This window comes from Desmodus rotundus, chromosome 9 (genome assembly GCF_022682495.2).
Source record: "Desmodus rotundus isolate HL8 chromosome 9, HLdesRot8A.1, whole genome shotgun sequence".
Taxonomy (NCBI): domain Eukaryota; kingdom Metazoa; phylum Chordata; class Mammalia; order Chiroptera; family Phyllostomidae; genus Desmodus; species Desmodus rotundus.
The window spans coordinates 113,603,693-113,621,608 of NC_071395.1; the positions used below are offsets into that span (position 1 = coordinate 113,603,693).

At 55.8% G+C, this 17,916-nt stretch overlaps 2 protein-coding genes and 1 long non-coding RNA gene across 6 annotated transcripts in view; 1 reads left to right on the forward strand and 2 right to left on the reverse strand.

The window, feature by feature from the left end:
• Positions 1 to 17,916, forward strand: part of TBCD (tubulin folding cofactor D) — a 129,437-nt gene that overhangs the window by 43,808 nt on the left and 67,713 nt on the right. The window lies entirely within an intron of this gene.
• On the reverse strand, positions 9 to 8,653 carry ZNF750 (zinc finger protein 750). Of its 2 annotated transcripts, XM_024553821.3 has the most exons (4): positions 8,147 to 8,653; positions 5,249 to 5,426; positions 1,672 to 3,249; positions 9 to 1,526 (listed from the first exon to the last, which is right to left on the reverse strand). In XM_024553821.3, exons 3-4 carry the CDS (start codon positions 3,111 to 3,113, stop codon positions 818 to 820), a joined length of 2,151 nt encoding a protein of 716 aa, XP_024409589.2. In that variant the 5' UTR covers positions 3,114 to 3,249; positions 5,249 to 5,426; positions 8,147 to 8,653; the 3' UTR covers positions 9 to 817. The 2 variants fall into 2 exon arrangements, with proteins under 2 accessions (XP_024409589.2, XP_024409591.2); XM_024553823.3 differs by lacking the exon at positions 5,249 to 5,426.
• LOC123479071 (uncharacterized) lies at positions 12,002 to 13,303 on the reverse strand. Its single transcript, XR_006654566.2, has 3 exons — positions 12,922 to 13,303; positions 12,237 to 12,695; positions 12,002 to 12,121 (listed from the first exon to the last, which is right to left on the reverse strand). It is a non-coding gene; the product is annotated as an uncharacterized lncRNA (long non-coding RNA).

Below are 17,916 nucleotides of genomic sequence, written 5' to 3' on the forward strand. Positions count from 1 at the left end.
CTCAGCTCTTGTCTTTTTCTTCATTTTAAGTTTATTATGGCAAAATACACTGAAGTGTTACACAGTTCACGTTTGTCTTCATTTTGTGTACCCTTACATTTCACCTATGACTTTATTGGGAAATTAGCAGTTCATACATCATTTTCAGGAGTGGGAAACGAGGCTGAATGAGTCAGAAAACCCACGGTAACGTTGTACAGAACAGCATGTAGTGATAATGGCTTCACCAGCAGTGCGCTTTCCCTATTGGAATAAATTATTTGTATAAATAGCCTCTTCCTAGATGTGTGTTACTCAGTCGTGACAGATCGCAGTGTTTTACACACAGCACCTGAATGTGCGCACTGCAGGTGATTTTTCTGGCATTTCTAGTTACTTACTTCAAAACAGTTGATTTAATAATATAGTTAAGACAACACGTGCTAGTGCTAAGATATTTGTAAGAAAAGTATTTTGAAAAGATTTTCCATGAGGTGGCTTACACCTGAGAGTTACCTTTTAGCTTTACCTGTGTCTTCCGGTGTTTCACAAAAGTAAGAGCCATTGTCTAACTGGTCGGTCTGTGAGTCATTTAAATGTTCGTACAGCCCCAAGTGGAAGCACCGGACAGCATTCGTGCTTGGTCTTTACAGCAAGTGCACTGAGTCGCAGCTTGCTTTCTGTGGGCTTGTTTTTGTTTTTGTTTTTTTTTGAGAAGAAAAAACTGCCTTGTAAAAATCAGCCAGATAAAAAAATGAAGGCGCCGTTGAAGGTTTGCTGCTCTGTGACCTGCCTTTGGAGGTGCTGGGCCCTAGCGCTCGGCTGGGGCGAGCTGGCACTAAGACACCCGAGTCCTTTTCCGGAGAGTGAACACTCTGACCGTCTCACTCAGCTTTGCCTTCTTAGCTCCCTGCTGGGACCTCCCTGCATCTCGTGGGCTCGTTCTCTTCTGCGCTTTGGGTCTGGGGTCACTCGGGGGCTCTTGGCCTGCCAAGGCACTAAGAGCGGACGTGTCATTTTGGCAGGTGGACTCTTGGGTCACAGGTTCCCCATCGCCCACCCGGACAGGGCCTGGGCTATAGGCTGCCAGTTGGCAGAGGGCTACAGCTGCCGTCTGCTTCTGCTCGTCGCTGTTGTCCGCCGCTCGTGCACCCTGGGCCTTCCCAGTGGGGCTGGTCACTGGGACCTCATCAGAGCTAGGGCCATCCTGGTTCATCTCAGTGTGGTCTGGCCCATCTCCAGGACCTTCTGGCTCAGTCTTCTGAGAAGCAGCAGCAGACTCTGGCTCTCGTGGTGGGCTGCGGAGGGAGGGCCTCGGCGTCAGGGCATTGCAGGGGTCCTTCACGGAGAGGTTAAGAGGCACGTCCTGCAGCTCTGAGAAGTCTTTGTACCTGGGGTTGTGAGCGGCTGCCAGCTTGGCCTCTGGTTTCTTGGAGAGGTTTAGCGGGGCTATCCTGGAACCACCTTCTGGGCTGGATGGCATGGCCTCCATGCTGTCGCAGGTGCTTCCTGCTTGGGCCGGAGTGTCGATGCTCACAGCATTGGGGCTGGAAGAGGCAAAGAAAAGGCTTAGTAGGGACCTTGCTTAGAAAAGCTGCTGTGTGAAGCTTTTTGAGCAAGTAGCTTGCTAACTGAGCATAACCCAGAGACATGACTTTGGAGGTTTTGAAAATAGGAAATGAATGTTCTTACCTTTTTGGGGAGTTGTCTCTGTTTTCCAGAGCCTGGGAATGTGGGTGCTCTGTGCTTTTCATGACGGGCTTGAAGGCAGTGAGGCTCCTTTCGGGTTGCTGGAGCTTTCCTAGGGCACTCAGGGTGTGCTTGTCTGAGAGGCTGCCCAGCCCAGCACATGGCTGGCTTGTCTGTGTAAAGTTGGTGGGACTCGGCCTTCCTGGGGAGCCGGTGGCCGCGCTGCCCGCACGCGGGCTCATCTTGGTTCCTTCTGTGTCCCTCTGCCCATCTTTGGGAGGGTCTTCAGCCTCGGGAGTCAGACTCTCTTTGTCAAACTCTGCGTGTTTTTTGTGGGAGTTGGAAGGGTTTAACTTGGATGGACTTGAGGCCCGGTAGACCAGGGTAGCTTCTTCCGGTGGGTGAGAGCTTTGATCTTGCGAAATACCAGTGACAAGTGGGAGTCTGAGACCATAGGAGGAAAACGCAGACTCTGGTCTGTAAAATCCGTAAGGAATTGGCAGATTGGGGTGGTACTGCTGGAAGAACCTGTAATGGTCGTATGTCGAGGGAGGTGGGTTCAAGTGCTTAGGCATTGGCCCTGGGTGAGGCAGGAAATGCCTTTGGTCTTGGGCCCCATAGACTGACAACAGAGGGGTGTCACATTCCGGCGAGTTCCCAGCTAGTCGGTAGGGTGAGTAGATGGTGGCCAGTCCATGCTCCGTGTAAAAGTGAGGTGGGTACTCGGGGATTGTAGGGTGCACGTAAGGGGAAAGGGCACCAAACCCCTTTGTGGATGGGATTTTGTGTGGAAACTCGGGCGGGAGGAAAGGCGAGCTAGTTTTCCATGGGTAGGCAGGGGCGTGGAATGCAGACTTGGCGTGAAAGGCGGTGGCCTTGGCGCTGGGGCTGGGCAGGACCAGCGGCTCAGGGGCCTCAGCATGCTCTGGCCCTTTGAGTCTGTGCTCTCCGACGGGAACAAAGGCCGACGGCCGCACACCGCCTTCCAGGGTGGGCTGGATGCCCGGGGCGGCTTCTGGGGCTGGCCCCAGGCGCGTGGCTTCCTTGTGGGGAGCAGGCTTCTGCCCGGAGCCCTTGTGGGGCCCGTGCACCTGCACTTCCATGTTTTCCTTGGCGTCGTCCTTAGCAAGGCCGAGTGGGAGCTTGGCGTCCAGGTGGGGGGGCCTGTTTGTGGCAGACTTGGAGGAGGTGGGCTTTACTGCAGGGTCTGGTGGGAGTGCGTGCTTAGGGTCTAGAGAGTTAGATTTGGAGCACTTGGGGATGCGGTCTTGCTCCGACACTAGAGTGATGGAGTTTTTGCAGAGACCGTACTTCATGTGGTTAAAGAGATGGGACTTCTCGTTGCAGGTGAAGGGACACTGGAAGCACTTGTACTTGAAGGGCTTCCCCGGAGGCCTCGGGATGTAGTGCGGCTTCTTGGGTTTCCGCTCTTTGAGGAGACTCATTTTCTTCTCTCTGGTGCGGGCTCCGGTCTTCCCTGTGGCCCGCTCTCAGTGGCTCCTGCTTTGCCGCCTTATCTGCAGCCAGCTCGCTGTGCTGCTGGTCCGACCACAGGAGTGTCGCTCATCTGGGGGCCCAGAGCTGCAAACGGAGGAGCAGAGCCTTAGTCACAGGACACTCACTGAAGGGCCAGCTGGGAAAGCCTGTCCTCACCTTGACCGCTGGGGGGTCAAAGCAGAGGTACCTGCAGAGACAGGGATGCAGCCAGCCCCTGGGGTGCGGGCAGACCAGCCTCCCCTCTCAGAGCAGACCTGTGCTGCCTGGGGGCTGAGAGGACTGGTGTGGGCGTGTTTGGGGTCAATTCCAAGAACACCTGTCATGATTTGAGTTTTGGGAACCTTTCTCCTGTGACCTGAAGCGTCAGGTGCTGGGAGGCTGAGTGATTGGGGACCAGTCCCATCCAGCTGCTTGGAGTTTCTGGCCCGAGTCGTGTCATGACGTGGTCTGCCTGTGCTAAGGGGGCCGCACCTGTTCGCACGTGTTCACTGGGAACGGCAGGTTGTCACTGTAACATGCAGGAAATGCTCCTCGACAGGGCCGCCCTGTTGAATCGAGTTGTATTCTGTGTGCAGGTGTCACAAATACATCTAGAAACGCAACCCCACCCTGAGGCTTCCGGCAGCACAGCTGCGAGCGAGGCCGCGCTGTCTCGGCACACTCTCAGGGCGCTGTCAGGGCGAGCCTGCGGGGGCCTGAGCGTTTCTCTTTCCACCGCCTTCCTAGGGAGCTGTGCACAAGCGTCGCTGGGCACCTGCCTTCTCTCCTGGCCTCACCTCCAAGTGGCAGGAGAGTCGTTGCCCTCATACTCCAGGGAAAAGCAGCTGGGGGTTCCTGGTGGGATTGTGGCAGGAAGCCATCCCAGCCTCTGCCCTTCAGCAAGGAGGCCTTGGGCCACCTGGCCTCAGGCCACACCCACTCAGGCCCCTGGCCTGAGCAGGCAGGGCCTCCCGGGCCTGTTCCTCCCCCAGGGCCCTGAGTCCCAGCGGGGGCTGCTGGTGTGGCTGACTTTCAGGTTCCTTTCCCTGCCCACCACTCCTAGGCATGACAGCAGGTCTCAGCCCTGGCTTCCTTCTGAGGCTGCTGTGCACACCCCGGGGCTCTGGGCCTCTAGGCGCAGAGGCTGAGCACAGCTGGGAGGATCAGCCCCTGGAGTTGCTGAGCCCTAGAGAAACCCGGGGCAGCGAGGCTGCCCCAGGTGTGATGAGTCCAGGCCCAGCACTTTCATTTGCATGCAAGTGTGAAAAGGAAAAGGTCTTTAGCTTAGACATATTCTCAAGGAGCTTAAAAAATAAAGAAAATGACTTAACAAAACTTTTCATGTGCATTTTTGCTTTAAGACTTTAGGAAGTGTGGTTGGATTTTATGTACAAAGTCACCTTCTCTGCAAGGTGGGGAGACATTCACCAGGAAAGCAGCCTTTGGGAAACAGACCTGCATGTGGGAAACCTAAGGGACTTGCTTTCACAGCACAAGGTAGTTACTGGTTACCATGGCTGCCTCCCTCTCCTGGGTCCCGGAGGGGTGAGGTAATGGGCCCTTTTCAGGGGGAGGGGTGGAGCTCTGATTTTCACTTGGACACCTTACACTGTAAGAAAGCTAGCTGTCTTATTTTATTCTCAGAAAATTGGTTTCCCTGCTCATTTATTCATATTTCTTAAAAATACAAAGAACCAGCCTGCCCCCAACAGGCTATCTCTGTGGCCTTATTTCCCCCAGTTCTTTCCGAGCTGTCTGCTCACTGGGGCGGGCTGGGCGGGCAGAAGCGCTGCTGATGCCTAAGCTCCCTGAGAGTTTCTGCAGAGCTGGGGCTGAGGCACACGTTGAGGATGGCAGAGCAGGTTTCTGGGCTCCAGGGGTGGGGAGAGGGGTCCCTGGGCCCGGCCTCTTGGGGCATTCATCAGCAGGCGCTGCCTCTGCAGGCTGCCCCTCCTTTCCTCCCAGTGAGTGCGGCCGCAGGAGCTGCCAGGCCGGGTCCAAGCCAAGCAAATTACACTTGTAATCATAGCTTTGTGTCTTTCTAATTTCCCTGCTTATTGTAGGAAAAATGCAAAATGACTCTTCACGAGTGTTCAGTTCATACCTCGGGGGGCAGATACGCTCTGGGTGATAAAAGCACAATTTCCGTGTGGCCCGCCGGGCCGGCCAGATAAGTCAGCGGGGCCTGTGCTGGCACGTCTCCCCGCACTCTGGTTCTGGAGGCGTGGGAACCTCTGCGAGGCAGCTTCCCAGGGCTGCGCAGGATGTGTCACGGCAGAGACCTGAAAACGGGTGATTTCATCACTTGCTGCGAGCAGCTTCTTCCCAAGGTGACAGTTGCAAAACATTTATCAGGTGTGAGCCCAGAGTCCGGGCGATACCGGGATTGTGCTCAGGTCCACCCCTCCAGCACGGAAACGTGTGCTCAGCTGAGAAGAAAATCCCCTCCGGACTTAAGAAAATCATGTCAGGGTTAGAAGCAGTCTTGTTTAACATAGCTGGTGCTTTTAGGCAAAAATATGAATAAACCCACGTTGGTTAAGGTTTCTCACAGGTTTATAGGAGGCGAGTTGCACGTAAGTTCATCAGAGTGTTATTACCCAAAAGGGTACTTTGGGAGATAATTGCCTCCGTCTTAATGTGTACTTTTTAAACTCAGGTGTTGTGTCTAGCGTTTCTCTTGTCCAAGGTTGGCCCACAAGGACAGTAAACAGGCCTTCAGGACGGCCCCGGGATGGTGTGGTGGGAGTCGAGGGCCTCCCTGGAGTCACAGGCACAGTCGTGGCATTGACTCGGGAAGCTGACCTCTCTGGGCGGCACGGTTGCTGATTGTGGCAGGGAGCACGGCCGAGGTGGCTGTGAGCTGCTTGGGGGCGGCCTGTAGAGTGCTGTGTGTCTGTGAGTCCTCCTGCCCAGTGCGGGTTACGGGGCGATGGAACTAAAACTGCTGGTGTCAGGTCTTCCCCCCCAAAGGACACTGTTGCCAAAACAGTACAGTCCGGGGCTTTAACTGTTTGTAGCAGGTGGATCTGCGTTCCCGGGGAGTTTTTCCTGCGGGACTTCAGAGGTGTCCCTCGACCCTTTTTCTGGGGATGCACGTGTCTAGTTAACACAGTGCTGGAGAGCTGAGCAGTGAGAGGTCAGTAAAACGGGACCCTGGGGCTTTGTGTCGGCATCTGTGCAAATTCGGGTGTTCACCGTTCCTGAAAGGTCTACATGGCCTTGTCTTTGGCCCTCTGCACTCCCTCGGGGCTGCCTGCCCTGCCTCAGAGAGGAGCCGGTGTGCGTGCCCTGAGCGCAGATGCACCGCCGCGGGACAGAGGAGCCTTGCACAGCACGCCGGCCACGGGTCCTTCCGGACAAAGCAGCTGGTACCCCTGTCCACACAGGGCAGAGGACATGGGCCAGGAGCCCTCTCACAGGTCTTCCTACTTCATTTAAAAGTGTCCTTTTTGTGACTTTTCAAGCATTTTAAACATCTGCTTGAGCTAAGTTGATTGGCTTTTTTGCCTGTGGGCAGAGCCAGTGGCAGGCTGTCTCTGGCTCCCGCCTTTCTCCCCGCTCCCCGATGGGGTCTCCGTGGGGGCAGGGCTGGATGCACCAAACTGCCCTGTCCTTCTGATGGCCCCTAAGTGTGGACAGTTAGCTCGGCTGCTCATGGTTAGGATGATAGTGAGTGGCTGGCAAGTGTAAGAAGTTTCTAAGGAGCTTGAACTCTGAAAAATAGGCGAGGAGGAGGTATATTTTGGGGGGACTTTGATAGGACACCAGCCGTAATTACAGCTTAACTCTACGGCAAGGTGCTGTGCCGGGCCGGGCAGCTGTCCCTGTCCTGCACGGGAGCCTGTGCGCTGGAGTCAGGCTGCAGGACTCCTTTCGGCGAGTCCAGCTGTCTGGCCGAGGGCCTCGTCAGGCGGGACGCTGTGAAGGGCATGCTATAATTACAATATTGTGAGGTGGCGTTGTTGCGTAACTCAGGGACACGCCATTGTCGCCTACCCACTGGGGTGTCGCAAGAACAAGATTTGTGAGTTTTACTCCAATTGAGCTTTTCCAGTGATTAACCGCCACTCCCTGCCAGACTTTTGGTTCTTTAAAATGCAGGGCAACCTTTGGGACAACGGTGACCTAGGGGGAGAGGCAACTCCCTGAAGGGCTTGGGAGGACTGGCCCAGGGAGCAAGCAGAGCTCCTGCTGGTTTCGACTGCGGCCCCACCTTACAGACAGAGCTCTGGACAGCGAATGTCCAGCCCTAACGTTCAGAATGCTGTCACCACAGCCAAGGAGCTCAGCGTACCTCCGCGTTTATCCCCACAAAACCAAAACCAAACCAGTTCAAAGCGTTGGAAGGACTTTGTTCATGCAAAATAAAAGTTAGAACAGCAAAAGTTGACAGATTTTGAGTAAGTGAGGTCTGTCTCGTCTCAAACCTAGCCATTAATTTGGTCAGTAATTGTTCTTACACAGATTATGAAAAACTTTGTAAAGGGGGAAAAACCCTCCTTTTCTCTCTATATAGGGATCCTCTTCAGTTAAGGTTTTTTCTTTTTTTAACCTAATGCTAAAACAGTACTTATTTTAAACTATAGAACTTCAAAAGGCTCTAAAAATAAAGAAACTGTAAATTAAAACCAGCAACAGTGTAATCACATACATGTATATATATGACCTTTCACGCTGAAACTTATCCTAGTTTATTTTTAAGGTGAGGAACAGATAAGCAATAATAAAAATCTGACTTTTGTTTTAAACCTCATAGGTTTTATAGTAGAAATGAGGACTTAATTTCTAGGTGAGCTTGTTCACAGGCTCAGAACGAAGTGTAGCCTTACTAAGAGCTTTGCAATCGAGGTCTGCTCTTCAGTCATGCACCTGCTGGATCCTGAGTAATGCTCGGAGACAGCAGGGCAGCAACTGGTTCACTGAGGCAGATCCTTCGGGACCCAGCCGAGAGTCCTTTTGAAAGAAAAGGTGAATTTGAGAAGAAACGGCAGGTACTTACCAGAGGCAGGCAGTGCAGGAGTGGGAGGCGGCGGGTGGCGGGCGGCGGACAGTGCCCAGGAGCAGGACTGTCTCAGCCGGCTGCTCTGTGAAACTGAGCGGCCGCCCCGGTGGGAGGGGTTTAAGTGGAGGAGTTGAGCCCTCGGGGCCTAGAGATGCACCTGATATTCCTCCTGCCCGCAGCTACGATTCATGTGTTTGCTCCCACGTGTTTGCACCCACTGAGCTGCCTCAGAGCAGCGTCACCCATGGGCCAAGGCAAGCACCACAGTGTGCCTCCCGGAAGCTCCCTGCTTTGGCTCGTGAGTGCCGGCCCGATGTTCAGGCCAGGGGGTTCAGATGTGTCCACAGTGAGGACAGAGGTGAATGCAGTGCAGGTCAGACTCCAGTAAGCCTGTGACGCTGTAATGCAGACAGTGCGGGAGACCTCTGCGCCCGCTCCAGTGCGAGCTGGCAGCTGGGCGTCGCTGGCCAAAGCCGAGATTCAGCCTGCACTGGCTCCCCATGTGGCGTCCCGGAACTGCAGGAGCCTGGAGCTGTTGCCTTTTGCCCTTTACCCTGTGCCTGGCAGTCTTTGTCCTCCGTCCTCCTCGAGAGCTGGGAGGGAGGGAGGCAGCCTCAGCCGGCCTTGCCTTGCCTCAGGGACCTGCCAGCGCACGCCCGGGACCAGCACCGTGCTCGAGCTCACAGCCGGGTGGGACGGCGGCTGCCGGCTGCCGTGGGAAGCAGCTCCGCACCCCCTCTCTGACCTTTTCTTTCTTTAACATGTAACTAAGACACTTACATTCCGACCCTATTTATCCCCTCCCTGCTTAGACTGCTTGCTCTTCAGTCCGTGGCTGTGCCCTCACTGTTACTATGGCTGGAACAGGGTGCCAGTTTGGGGACGGGAGAGGTGGCGTGGGAGCTGGGTCAGGCCCCAGGCCCTCCGTGGTGCTCCTGGCATGGGATCAGGCTTCCCAGGCCATGTCCTGGATTTTGTTTTTTGTTTTTCCTTTGTTTCTTTAAAAATTGAAGGCATTAAGACTTTATTTGGCTTTACCGTTGTGCTGAATTCTTTAAAAATGTTCTCAGTTAATTTTGTCCATGTTAGATATCATGTAATTCATTGAGTTAAAAATGGTTCTGAAAGTCGTGTCACAAAAAGCAGCAGGTCACGCCGTTCCCCTGGCCCCTGCCCAGTGAGGCCTGTGGAGCAGCAGGTCTGGGGGCCCAGGGTGACTCTACTCACCTGCCTCCTGTCCTGAAGGGGCTGACCAGCTGGCCTGCCCTCCCCGTCAGTCTCAGTTCTGAGGCCTCCCCAAGAGGGTGGTCATTCTCATGGGGCCGAGAACTCTGGGGACCCAGTCCGAGCTTCCAGTGCTCGGAAAGGCTAGGCCATGCTTACTGCGGCCGAGTTTGAGGGGAGGGTGACAGCCACCTCTCAGCTGGAGGCTGTGCGGCTGTGCTGAGCACTGTGCCTCCTCCTTCCACCTGGTTGCAGCAGCCCCGTGGAACGCCGCTGTGTGGGCCTGGTGTGCACAGGCTGGCAGCACTGATAGAGTGACCCAGGGCGAAGGGGACACGCACAGGCAGCACCGGGCTGCCCAGGGGCAGGGAATGCCGCCCTGCGAGGTGGACCAGGGATGACGTGCTCAAAGCTCAGTGAGCTCCTGCCTCTGGGGCCTTGATGGGTCTGGGTGTGAGGAGGGCCGGTGCCCCAGCAGCACTGCTTGCTGGGGGTCGGTGCCGCAGGGCCCGCTGCAGCACCAGATCTTCGCTGTGGCGCGGCACCTGCCGTGCTTGTGGTGTGTGTGCCTGCAAGCCCAGCCAGGGGTTCCACTCTCCTGCTTCTAAGATGAGGCTGCTCTGCTTGGTCCTCTGCTTCATGGCCTCGGGCAGCTTCTGTCCACCATCTCTGCCACTGCCACCTCCTCTGTTCTGCCCTCGTGTCCAGGCTCAGAGGCGAGGCTCCCTGCCTGAAGCTTGGGGTCTGCTGTTTGCTGCCCTGTGACTTGGGGCGGTGGGGCGGTTCCTGGGCGGCCTCAGCCTTGCTGCCTGTAGGGAGATGGGCGCCTGCACGTGGGTTTCCCTCGGGGCCCCACGCTGGTGCGACCGGAGTGGTGGGAGTGGGACCCTCACAGGAGACTGGTTACTTACATTCTGACCTCACAAGGAAATGAGCCAGTTCTCATTCTGGTTGTTCACCCTCCTTTCAGGGTGCTCCCTCCAGAGGGAAGGAGAAAATTCAGAGGCATTGTTTCAGTTTCTCTAACTTTGGTGGTGGTTAGAGGACGCAAGCCCCAACTGGCTGCTGGGACAACAGTTCTCGAGGTCAACACGCTCTCTGTGAGGTCCCATCCTGGTGGCCCAGCCCCAGGGATGGATCCCTGGCCGAGGGGCACCTTGCTGCCCAGGCTTTATCTCAGGCCCCCCAAACATGAGCTGTGTCCTCGGGGGTCACGAGAGATGTGATAGGGCTCAGGCCGGTGTGACCAGAGGCAGACTGGACGCTGCTCCCTGGGAGCGCACAGTAGTGTGAGACAGTGGGGTCCCTTCTGCAGGCCCAGGTCCCTGGAGGGCAGGGCAGCTCACCCATGTGCACAGCTGCGCCTGCACATGCACTCTCGCACACACGTACACGCACACGCACAGTGCTCCGCGAGCCCGCCTTTGCAGAGAGGACGGAGTGGAGAGTGAGCCCCCGTGCTCTGGTGTTGTCTCCTGCAGGAGCCCCCTCCTCCCCGCTGCTCCTGTTCCGAATCCAGCCAGGCTCCCCTGCTCCAGCTTGCTGCACCTCAGCTTCGTGCGCCCTTCGGTGAAGGCTGCCCCTCAGGGGTTCCTGACCGGCATGTGTGTCCAGGCTCCTGGAGATGTGGCTCAGAGAGGGCCCTGGGCCATCCTTTTCTTCTAGGTCCTGCTGCTGACTGGCTCCTGCGGCATGCTTGGTGGCACTTTGCCCTCCTCGTCAGTGTCCTGTCTGTGGGATTCCATTGTTTCCACACTTCCTCCCTCTCTGCCTGGGTTTCGGAGAACAGGAGGGTCTTCCCCACAGTACTGAACTCTGCTGTGGCTCTTCAGGCATCTTCCTGTGGGCTGAGGGCCAGGCTCTGCTAGAGCATCAGTCAGTGGTGTTTGGGACCACCAGCTGGGCCGGGCTGGGCCAGCAATGCAGGAGCCGGGTGCCTTTCTTGGCTGTGGGTGTCGGGAAGTGGGGGAGCTTGGCTGTCTCGGGCAGTGCACTCAGCTTCTCCCTTCAGCAGAGTATTAAAGGGTCCAATAACATAGGGAAGCGAAGGTGGTATCGGCCCGGCTGCAAGTGAGGGGAGGGCTTCCCCTGGCTCGGAGTCTGAGCAGCATCAGGCATGGCTGAGTTCTCATTTGCTCGTTTTTCCAAGAATGCCACAATCCCAACCTTTGTGGAGGTGGAGCTGCTTTATTTGGGGAGGGGGACCGTAAGGGAGCTGCTGTTCTTTTCCTCCCAGGCCATCTGGGGGGCTCTAGGAGGGGCAGATGCAGGGTGTATGTGCCTGGCACATGGCCCAGCTCCTCCCTGTGATGCCTGCCCCCGGGAAGCCTCGGAGAAGGAGCAGGGACAATGGGTTCCTCGTGGTCTGGGGGACTCAGGGACTTAGTCTAGGGGCAGCAGGGTAGTCAGGTCCTGACAGGGTCCCTGCCCCTCGCTGCCCCCACCTCCCCCGTGTGACCCCCTGCAGCTTGAGTCTCCAGTGAAACTTGAAACTGTGTCTAGGTTGGGAAAGTGATTCAGGGTTGGAACGTGGGCCAAGTTTTCAGGGTTCCCAGTTTCCCTGCCCTCCCCTCCTGTCCCCACCCCACAGTGAGGCATCCCTGCTCAGCCCCGCCCCCCAGGCTCCCTGTGTTTCCAGAACAGGCCCTGGGCTCTGTCCTCTCTTCACTGAACTTCTTTTACAGGCGGATCACTGGATACAGTCACAGCCACGCACGGGACTCACTTAGTTCAGCTGAACAAGGAAATCTGAAACGATTAACATCCCTTTTTCTCCCCTCCTGCTGCAAGCACCACCACCAGTGGAAAGCACGCCAACATACATAGACGCGAGCAGAGAGACGGGCGAGGGATGGGGTCTTACCCGGCAGAAACGTGCTTTCTCAGTCTGGAAGCTGCAGGTCCGAGATCAGGGTGCTGGTGGGGTCGCTGTGTGCAAAGGCCTGTCCCCTCAGCTGGCAGACGACCACCTTCTCCCTGTGTCCTCCCATGGTTGCCCCTTGTTCTGTGCGTCTGTCCCAACCCCTCCCCTCGTAAGGATGCCCGTCAAATTGGAAAAGGGCCATTCCTCGTGACCTCATTTTACCTGAATTATCTCTTTAAAGGCCCCATCTCTAAATGCAGCCCCATGTGAGGTCCTGGAGGGAAGGACCCCAGCGTGAATTCTGGGGACACTTTCAGCCCATAGCCCGTGGGAAGACCACATCTTGTTTACCCACGTGATGCACATTTGTGTGGTTTCCACCTTTTGGCCCTTGTGGGCAGTGCTGCTGTGAACAGTTGTGTGCGGGTCTCTGTGTTTCCTTTTCTCGTGGGCACAGACCTGGGGGGGGACAAGCACACGCCCGAGCTCAGCCACGGTGGGCACGGAGTGCACACGGCCGAGGTGCCAGTGGTCGTGGTGACACCACCGGTGCCGTGCGCCTCGGGGTCTCCCCTGGTGGGAGTGCGGCTCTCTCCTGCAGGAATGTCCTCAGGATCTCCTCATCTCTCTCTGCCGTCTTCTCCACGCTCCCACGCTCCCCACGCTCCCCACGTGTAGTGCAGACCTGCCCGTTGACTTCCGCCTGGTGGGTTCAGTCTGGGAGCTCGCACTCTGGGCGCTGGCACTGGGGTCTGGTCTGCTCTCTCGTGTTGCTTTTCCTGCACCTAAAAATCTGGTTTTCTTGTTCTTTAAAAATTGTGGTTTCTCTCACATCCTTTCTTTCCCATTCTGTTCTCTATCTTTCTCCTATGCTGTCTTAGAAATTATTGTTTTTCTTCTTTAATGATAATTTTTAGATTTGTATCACAAATGTTTAATTTCTTAACCTACATTCCAAACAACACATTGCACCCCGGACCTGATCCCTCCGCTCCTGAAGTGCTGGGAGTGTCGAGTTTTTTGTTCTGTCTTCGTGGTGAGCCTGGATACCGCTGTGTTAGAGACAGTGCTTGTGGGGCGGGGCCTGCGGGCAGAGGGGGGTGCGGGGGGGGGGGGGGGTTCTCCTGTCGCTGCTCCTTCCCCACTCAGACTCGTCGGTAAAGGTGTGTTGTTGCCACCACCTCTGTTGTTTGTCCAAGGTGTCCTTGTGAGCCTGGCCCTGGCGGGCAGCCTGGCTGGCGCCCACATTCTGTGTTCACAGTGGCCACCGCTGCCTCTGGTCTGGCCGCCGGTAGAGCTCTTCTCTTTGTGGTGCTTCGTGTGCCTTCGCTTCTGTGTCTGACTTACATCTTCCCTCGTTTCTGGAAATTTCCAGTCATTAATTCTTTGACATGCTTTCCGTTTCTATTTCTCCTTCTGGGAATCCAACTAGATCTTTGTTAGCCTTGTTCTGCCCCTGTCTTTCTCCGTACTTTCTACCCCCCTCTCCGTCGCAGGTCAGGGGCTTTTTCAGCTCTTGTTTCGCCAGGTTCTCCGACCTGCTGGGTCTCTCTGTCAAAGCCAGACGCTGTGCCTGTGGCTCCGTTAGCTACGTGCACGAGACACACGTCCACCGCGGCACGTGCGCCGTGTGCGGCTGAACAGACATCTGAATTTGTCCGGCCACTTCATTCTGTCTTTCAGTAACACTTCGTGTTGAGTTTTATAAAACCAGTACCCGAAAGGCCAAATATCCGAGCTCCTTTTGGCTTGAGTCAGGTGATGTTTTTATTTTTACTTTTTCTGATGCCGCCCGCCAGGGCACACCCTGGGTGGACATCCTCCGCCATTCTTGGCTCCTGACGCCCCTTGCAGGGGCACCGATGTGTGCCTGGAGGACCTCCCTGGGCTCTCGTCCTTGTCCTCCTGCTTGTGTTCGGAATCCCCATGCCGGGCGCCCCTCTGACACTGTCACTGCGGTGGGGGGAGGGCAGAGGTGTTTGCTCTCAAAAGTCATTTCTGACGTTTTAATTGAGGTAAAATTCACTTCATAAAATTAACCGCTGACCATTCAGAGTGCACAATTCGGTCGCGTTCGCTTCTGGACTTCCCATGTGAATGAGATCATACAGCGTGTGGCCTCCCTGTGTCTGGTCCCCTTCACGAAGCACAGTGTCGAACTTCATGCCTCCTGATGACTGAGCAGCCGTCCACTGTGGGTTGACCACTCCCCCCGCCCCGGCAATCATCAGGTGCCGGACGGTAGCGTTGTTCTACGTTTTGGCTGCTGAATAGAACTGCTAGGAACATCCGCAGCTTTTTGCGGGAATACTTGTCTCTCTCTCTCTCTTGGGCCCGTGTCCTGGAGTAGGACTGCCGGGTCCCCGGGTCGCCGTACCGCACCTAGGACTGCCACCCTGTCTCCACAGGCGCCACCTGCCACCAGGGGTCTGGTCCCTCGTCTGCGGGGCACTTGCTACTTTTCATTTTCTACCTGTATTCTGGATTGTAGATCCTTATCAGATACATGATTTAGAAATATTTTCTCCCACTATGTGAGCTGACTTTTAATTCTCTTGATACAGTATTTTTGTGTTGTCATTTCCAATAATTCTTCCTTTTTTTGTGTGTGATTTTTGGGGGGGTGGGAGTATGTGTGTGTATTATACACATGTATTAAGTGAGTTTTCAAATGGTACCTAATTCTTTTACTTTTAAGTATTTGATACCTATTTCGAATTGAGATTTCTTTTTAAGGATTTTCTTTTATTTATTTAGTTTTAGAGAGGGGGAAGGGAGGGAGAAAGACGGGAAGAGAAACATCAATATATGGTTGCCTCCCACATGCCCACCACTGGGGACCTGGCCTGCAACCCAGGCATGCATCCTGACTGGGAACTGAACCGGCAACCAGGCCGGCACCCAGTCCCCTGAGCCACACCGAGCAAGGCTCATCTACGTTACGTTTAAGAGGTGAAAGTCACGGTTTGGGTCAAAGCTAAGATTTTGAACATAGTGATGTGGTTGTGTTAGTTACACACAGTTGTGCTCAGAAAGTATTCTATTATTTTAGACACTTTGATAATGTTTATGCTATTTTAATGGCAGGTCTTTTCATGAATCTTCTAACGAGAAATCTTGCCACCTGGAAGAAACCCTTTACCTACTAAACTTACTTCTACACTTTCCCAACTGTGTTACTGTCTGCCCGGCCCGCACCATGCCCACAGGGGGTGAAGTCCGTTGTGGGCTGGCTGACTCGACTGGGGAGTTCTACAGGTAGGGCCGCTGGGGTATCGTTGTACTTGAACTTCAGGTTTGCTTGGGAACGTGCAGGAGCATTTCTCTTAGCGACGCTGCCCTTAGGACTGGCCAGCCAGTTGGCTGGGTGTGCCCTGTGGACGAGCGCCCAGTGGGGGCTGGGGTTTCACATGCCCGGTGGGGTGGCCGTGGTTTCTTTGTGCCTGTTTTCGTGCTGCCCAGTATGGAGGCGCTTTGTGCAGAGGCTCCTCCCTCCGCCACCTTCTGGGGCTGGGAGGCCGCCCCAATCTCGTCCTGTGAAAGCCATGGTGGCAGAGGTCACTCAGTGAGCGCCTGCTCACTGGGAAGTGGGCTTCGGTGGGCTCCTGAGAAGAGACCCCACATCATGCCACGTGAGGAAACAGAGGCTTTGATTTCTTGTGCCACAGGCAAGGCACCATGTCAGGACTAGGGACGTTCTGTGGTTTGGGAGCCATGAAGAACCGAGTGTAAGCCCTGAAGTGGGTATAAGGGACAAATGTGACAGGAATCGTGGAAACCAGAGTCTGCAGGGATGCAGGGCTGATTGAGGAACTGGAGTGAGGATGGAGTGAGGCTGAGTTCCCCTGGGGGCACATCAAGGCTGTAGGGGTGGGGGGCTTGCTGTTTTCTGGACCTGGGGAAGAGGAGGCCAAGGCTTACCTGCCAGGCTGTGTGGTGTGACCAGCTGTCTGTGATCAGCAGAGAGCGTGCACACCTGGCCTGGCTGTCCATGGCCCGTCTTCAGGGACCAGGAGAGACTCATTGGCAGGGATGGTAGCTGGGAGAAGCACAGGGGCAGGCTTGTCATCACCAAATGTGGACGGCCTACCACTTGAACACTTGTGCTCCTTGGGCTGACCCTCTGACCCTGGGCAGTGTCCTTACTTGGGCCTCATGCTGCTGTGGGTCAGGACCAAGACCCCCTGCTCGGTGAGGCGGGGTCTTGAGCAGGACTGTCCCCCAGACCCACCAGTTCTGAGGCCGTGTGCAGACACTCTCGGGGCCAGTGGAGGTCTGGGCACTGGGGCTGGAGTCCAAGGCTGTGAGTCAGTGGCAGAACAGGTCCCTGACTTCCTGGTTAAGCCTTTAATTCTCCTGAATGCTTGTTTTCACTTCTTTCAAGTTGTTGTGCTGGGGCTGCCCTGTCATCAGCTGTGGGTGGCTCCTGCGCCAGCAGCCTGTGCCCAGCAGAGCAGGGCGGAGTGCCCTCTTGCCCCACTTAGTCTCTTCCCCCTCCACTGGCCTTTGGCAAGCGTCAGGGTGGACAGCCGGTGGTCCTTGTGTGGTCTACTCGTTGGATCAGCAGAGAGAGAGCCTCTGTCACCTCTCACGGATAGGGTCCTTGAGGGGTCATGGGAGCATTTAATTTGCAAAGAACAGTGACTTAGAACTAACAGACATGGACTCAGACTGGGCTGCCTTTCTGGGAAGCCAGGACCCCAGCGTGACAGTTGAGAGCCAGGACTGGCTGCTGATGTTGAAGGGACTGGGGGACTGGAACAGCTGTCAGCTGCTGTGGGGCCTCCATGGCACCGGCTTTCCCCTTTGAGGGGGTGGGATGGTCAGGTCGACCCCTCTGTTCCTTGGTCCCATTGTGTGGGCTGCCCTGGGCTCTGACATGCGCGGTGGGCGTATCCTCGAACCTGGGTTCCTGGACGCGGTGCTGGCGACGTGGTGAGATGGGTAAACTCTCATGGAGGGGTCGTGTATGTGAGTGTTCATGGGCCAGCTGTCCCCAGGTTAGCACTGTTGGCGTGGTTCCATTTGAGTCTAATGAGCCGAGACCCTGCGAGGAGAGCGCTGCTCTTGGGGGTAGTACCCCAGGTGCTGCGGTGCCATTGTCACCACTGTTGGCGGGCGAGGTGACAGCTGCACAGGCACAGCCCTGACCCAGCGGAAGAGTGTGCTGCAGCTCTGTGGGTGCTGTGTCCGGCGGGCAAAGTGGTGGGCCTCCCGTTCCTTCTTCCTGGAAGCAGGTCACAGGCCCAGCTGCCACTTCCTCCTGACAGGAGACTTACCAGCAGTGGGATGATTGGGTCTGGGGGAAAATGTCTGAAACCTGGGTTTTCAGTTTTGAAAAAACTGAAAGGGGAGCATCTGAAGGTCACATATTCCATTTGAGGGTTATTTCTGAGCAAACCGTGTTTTACTTTCAGGGTGGCAGGGTGTGCTCAGCCCCCTGAGCGGAGCCCATGTGGGTCCTGTTTCCAGAGCAAGACTGTGAGGGTCTTGGGAAGAGTAGGCGGGGCTTCCCACCACCAGAGGTGGTTGGGTGGGGGCAGCAGGATGACCAAGGTGCTGAGCCACATGCAGTGCAGCTCAGATGTGAACTGGAAGATCCTCAGGGCTAAACCCAGGAGCCTGTGTCTGCGCCGTGGTTGGCTGCCACAGTTCTCCATCCCGGACGAGCCCTGCGGAC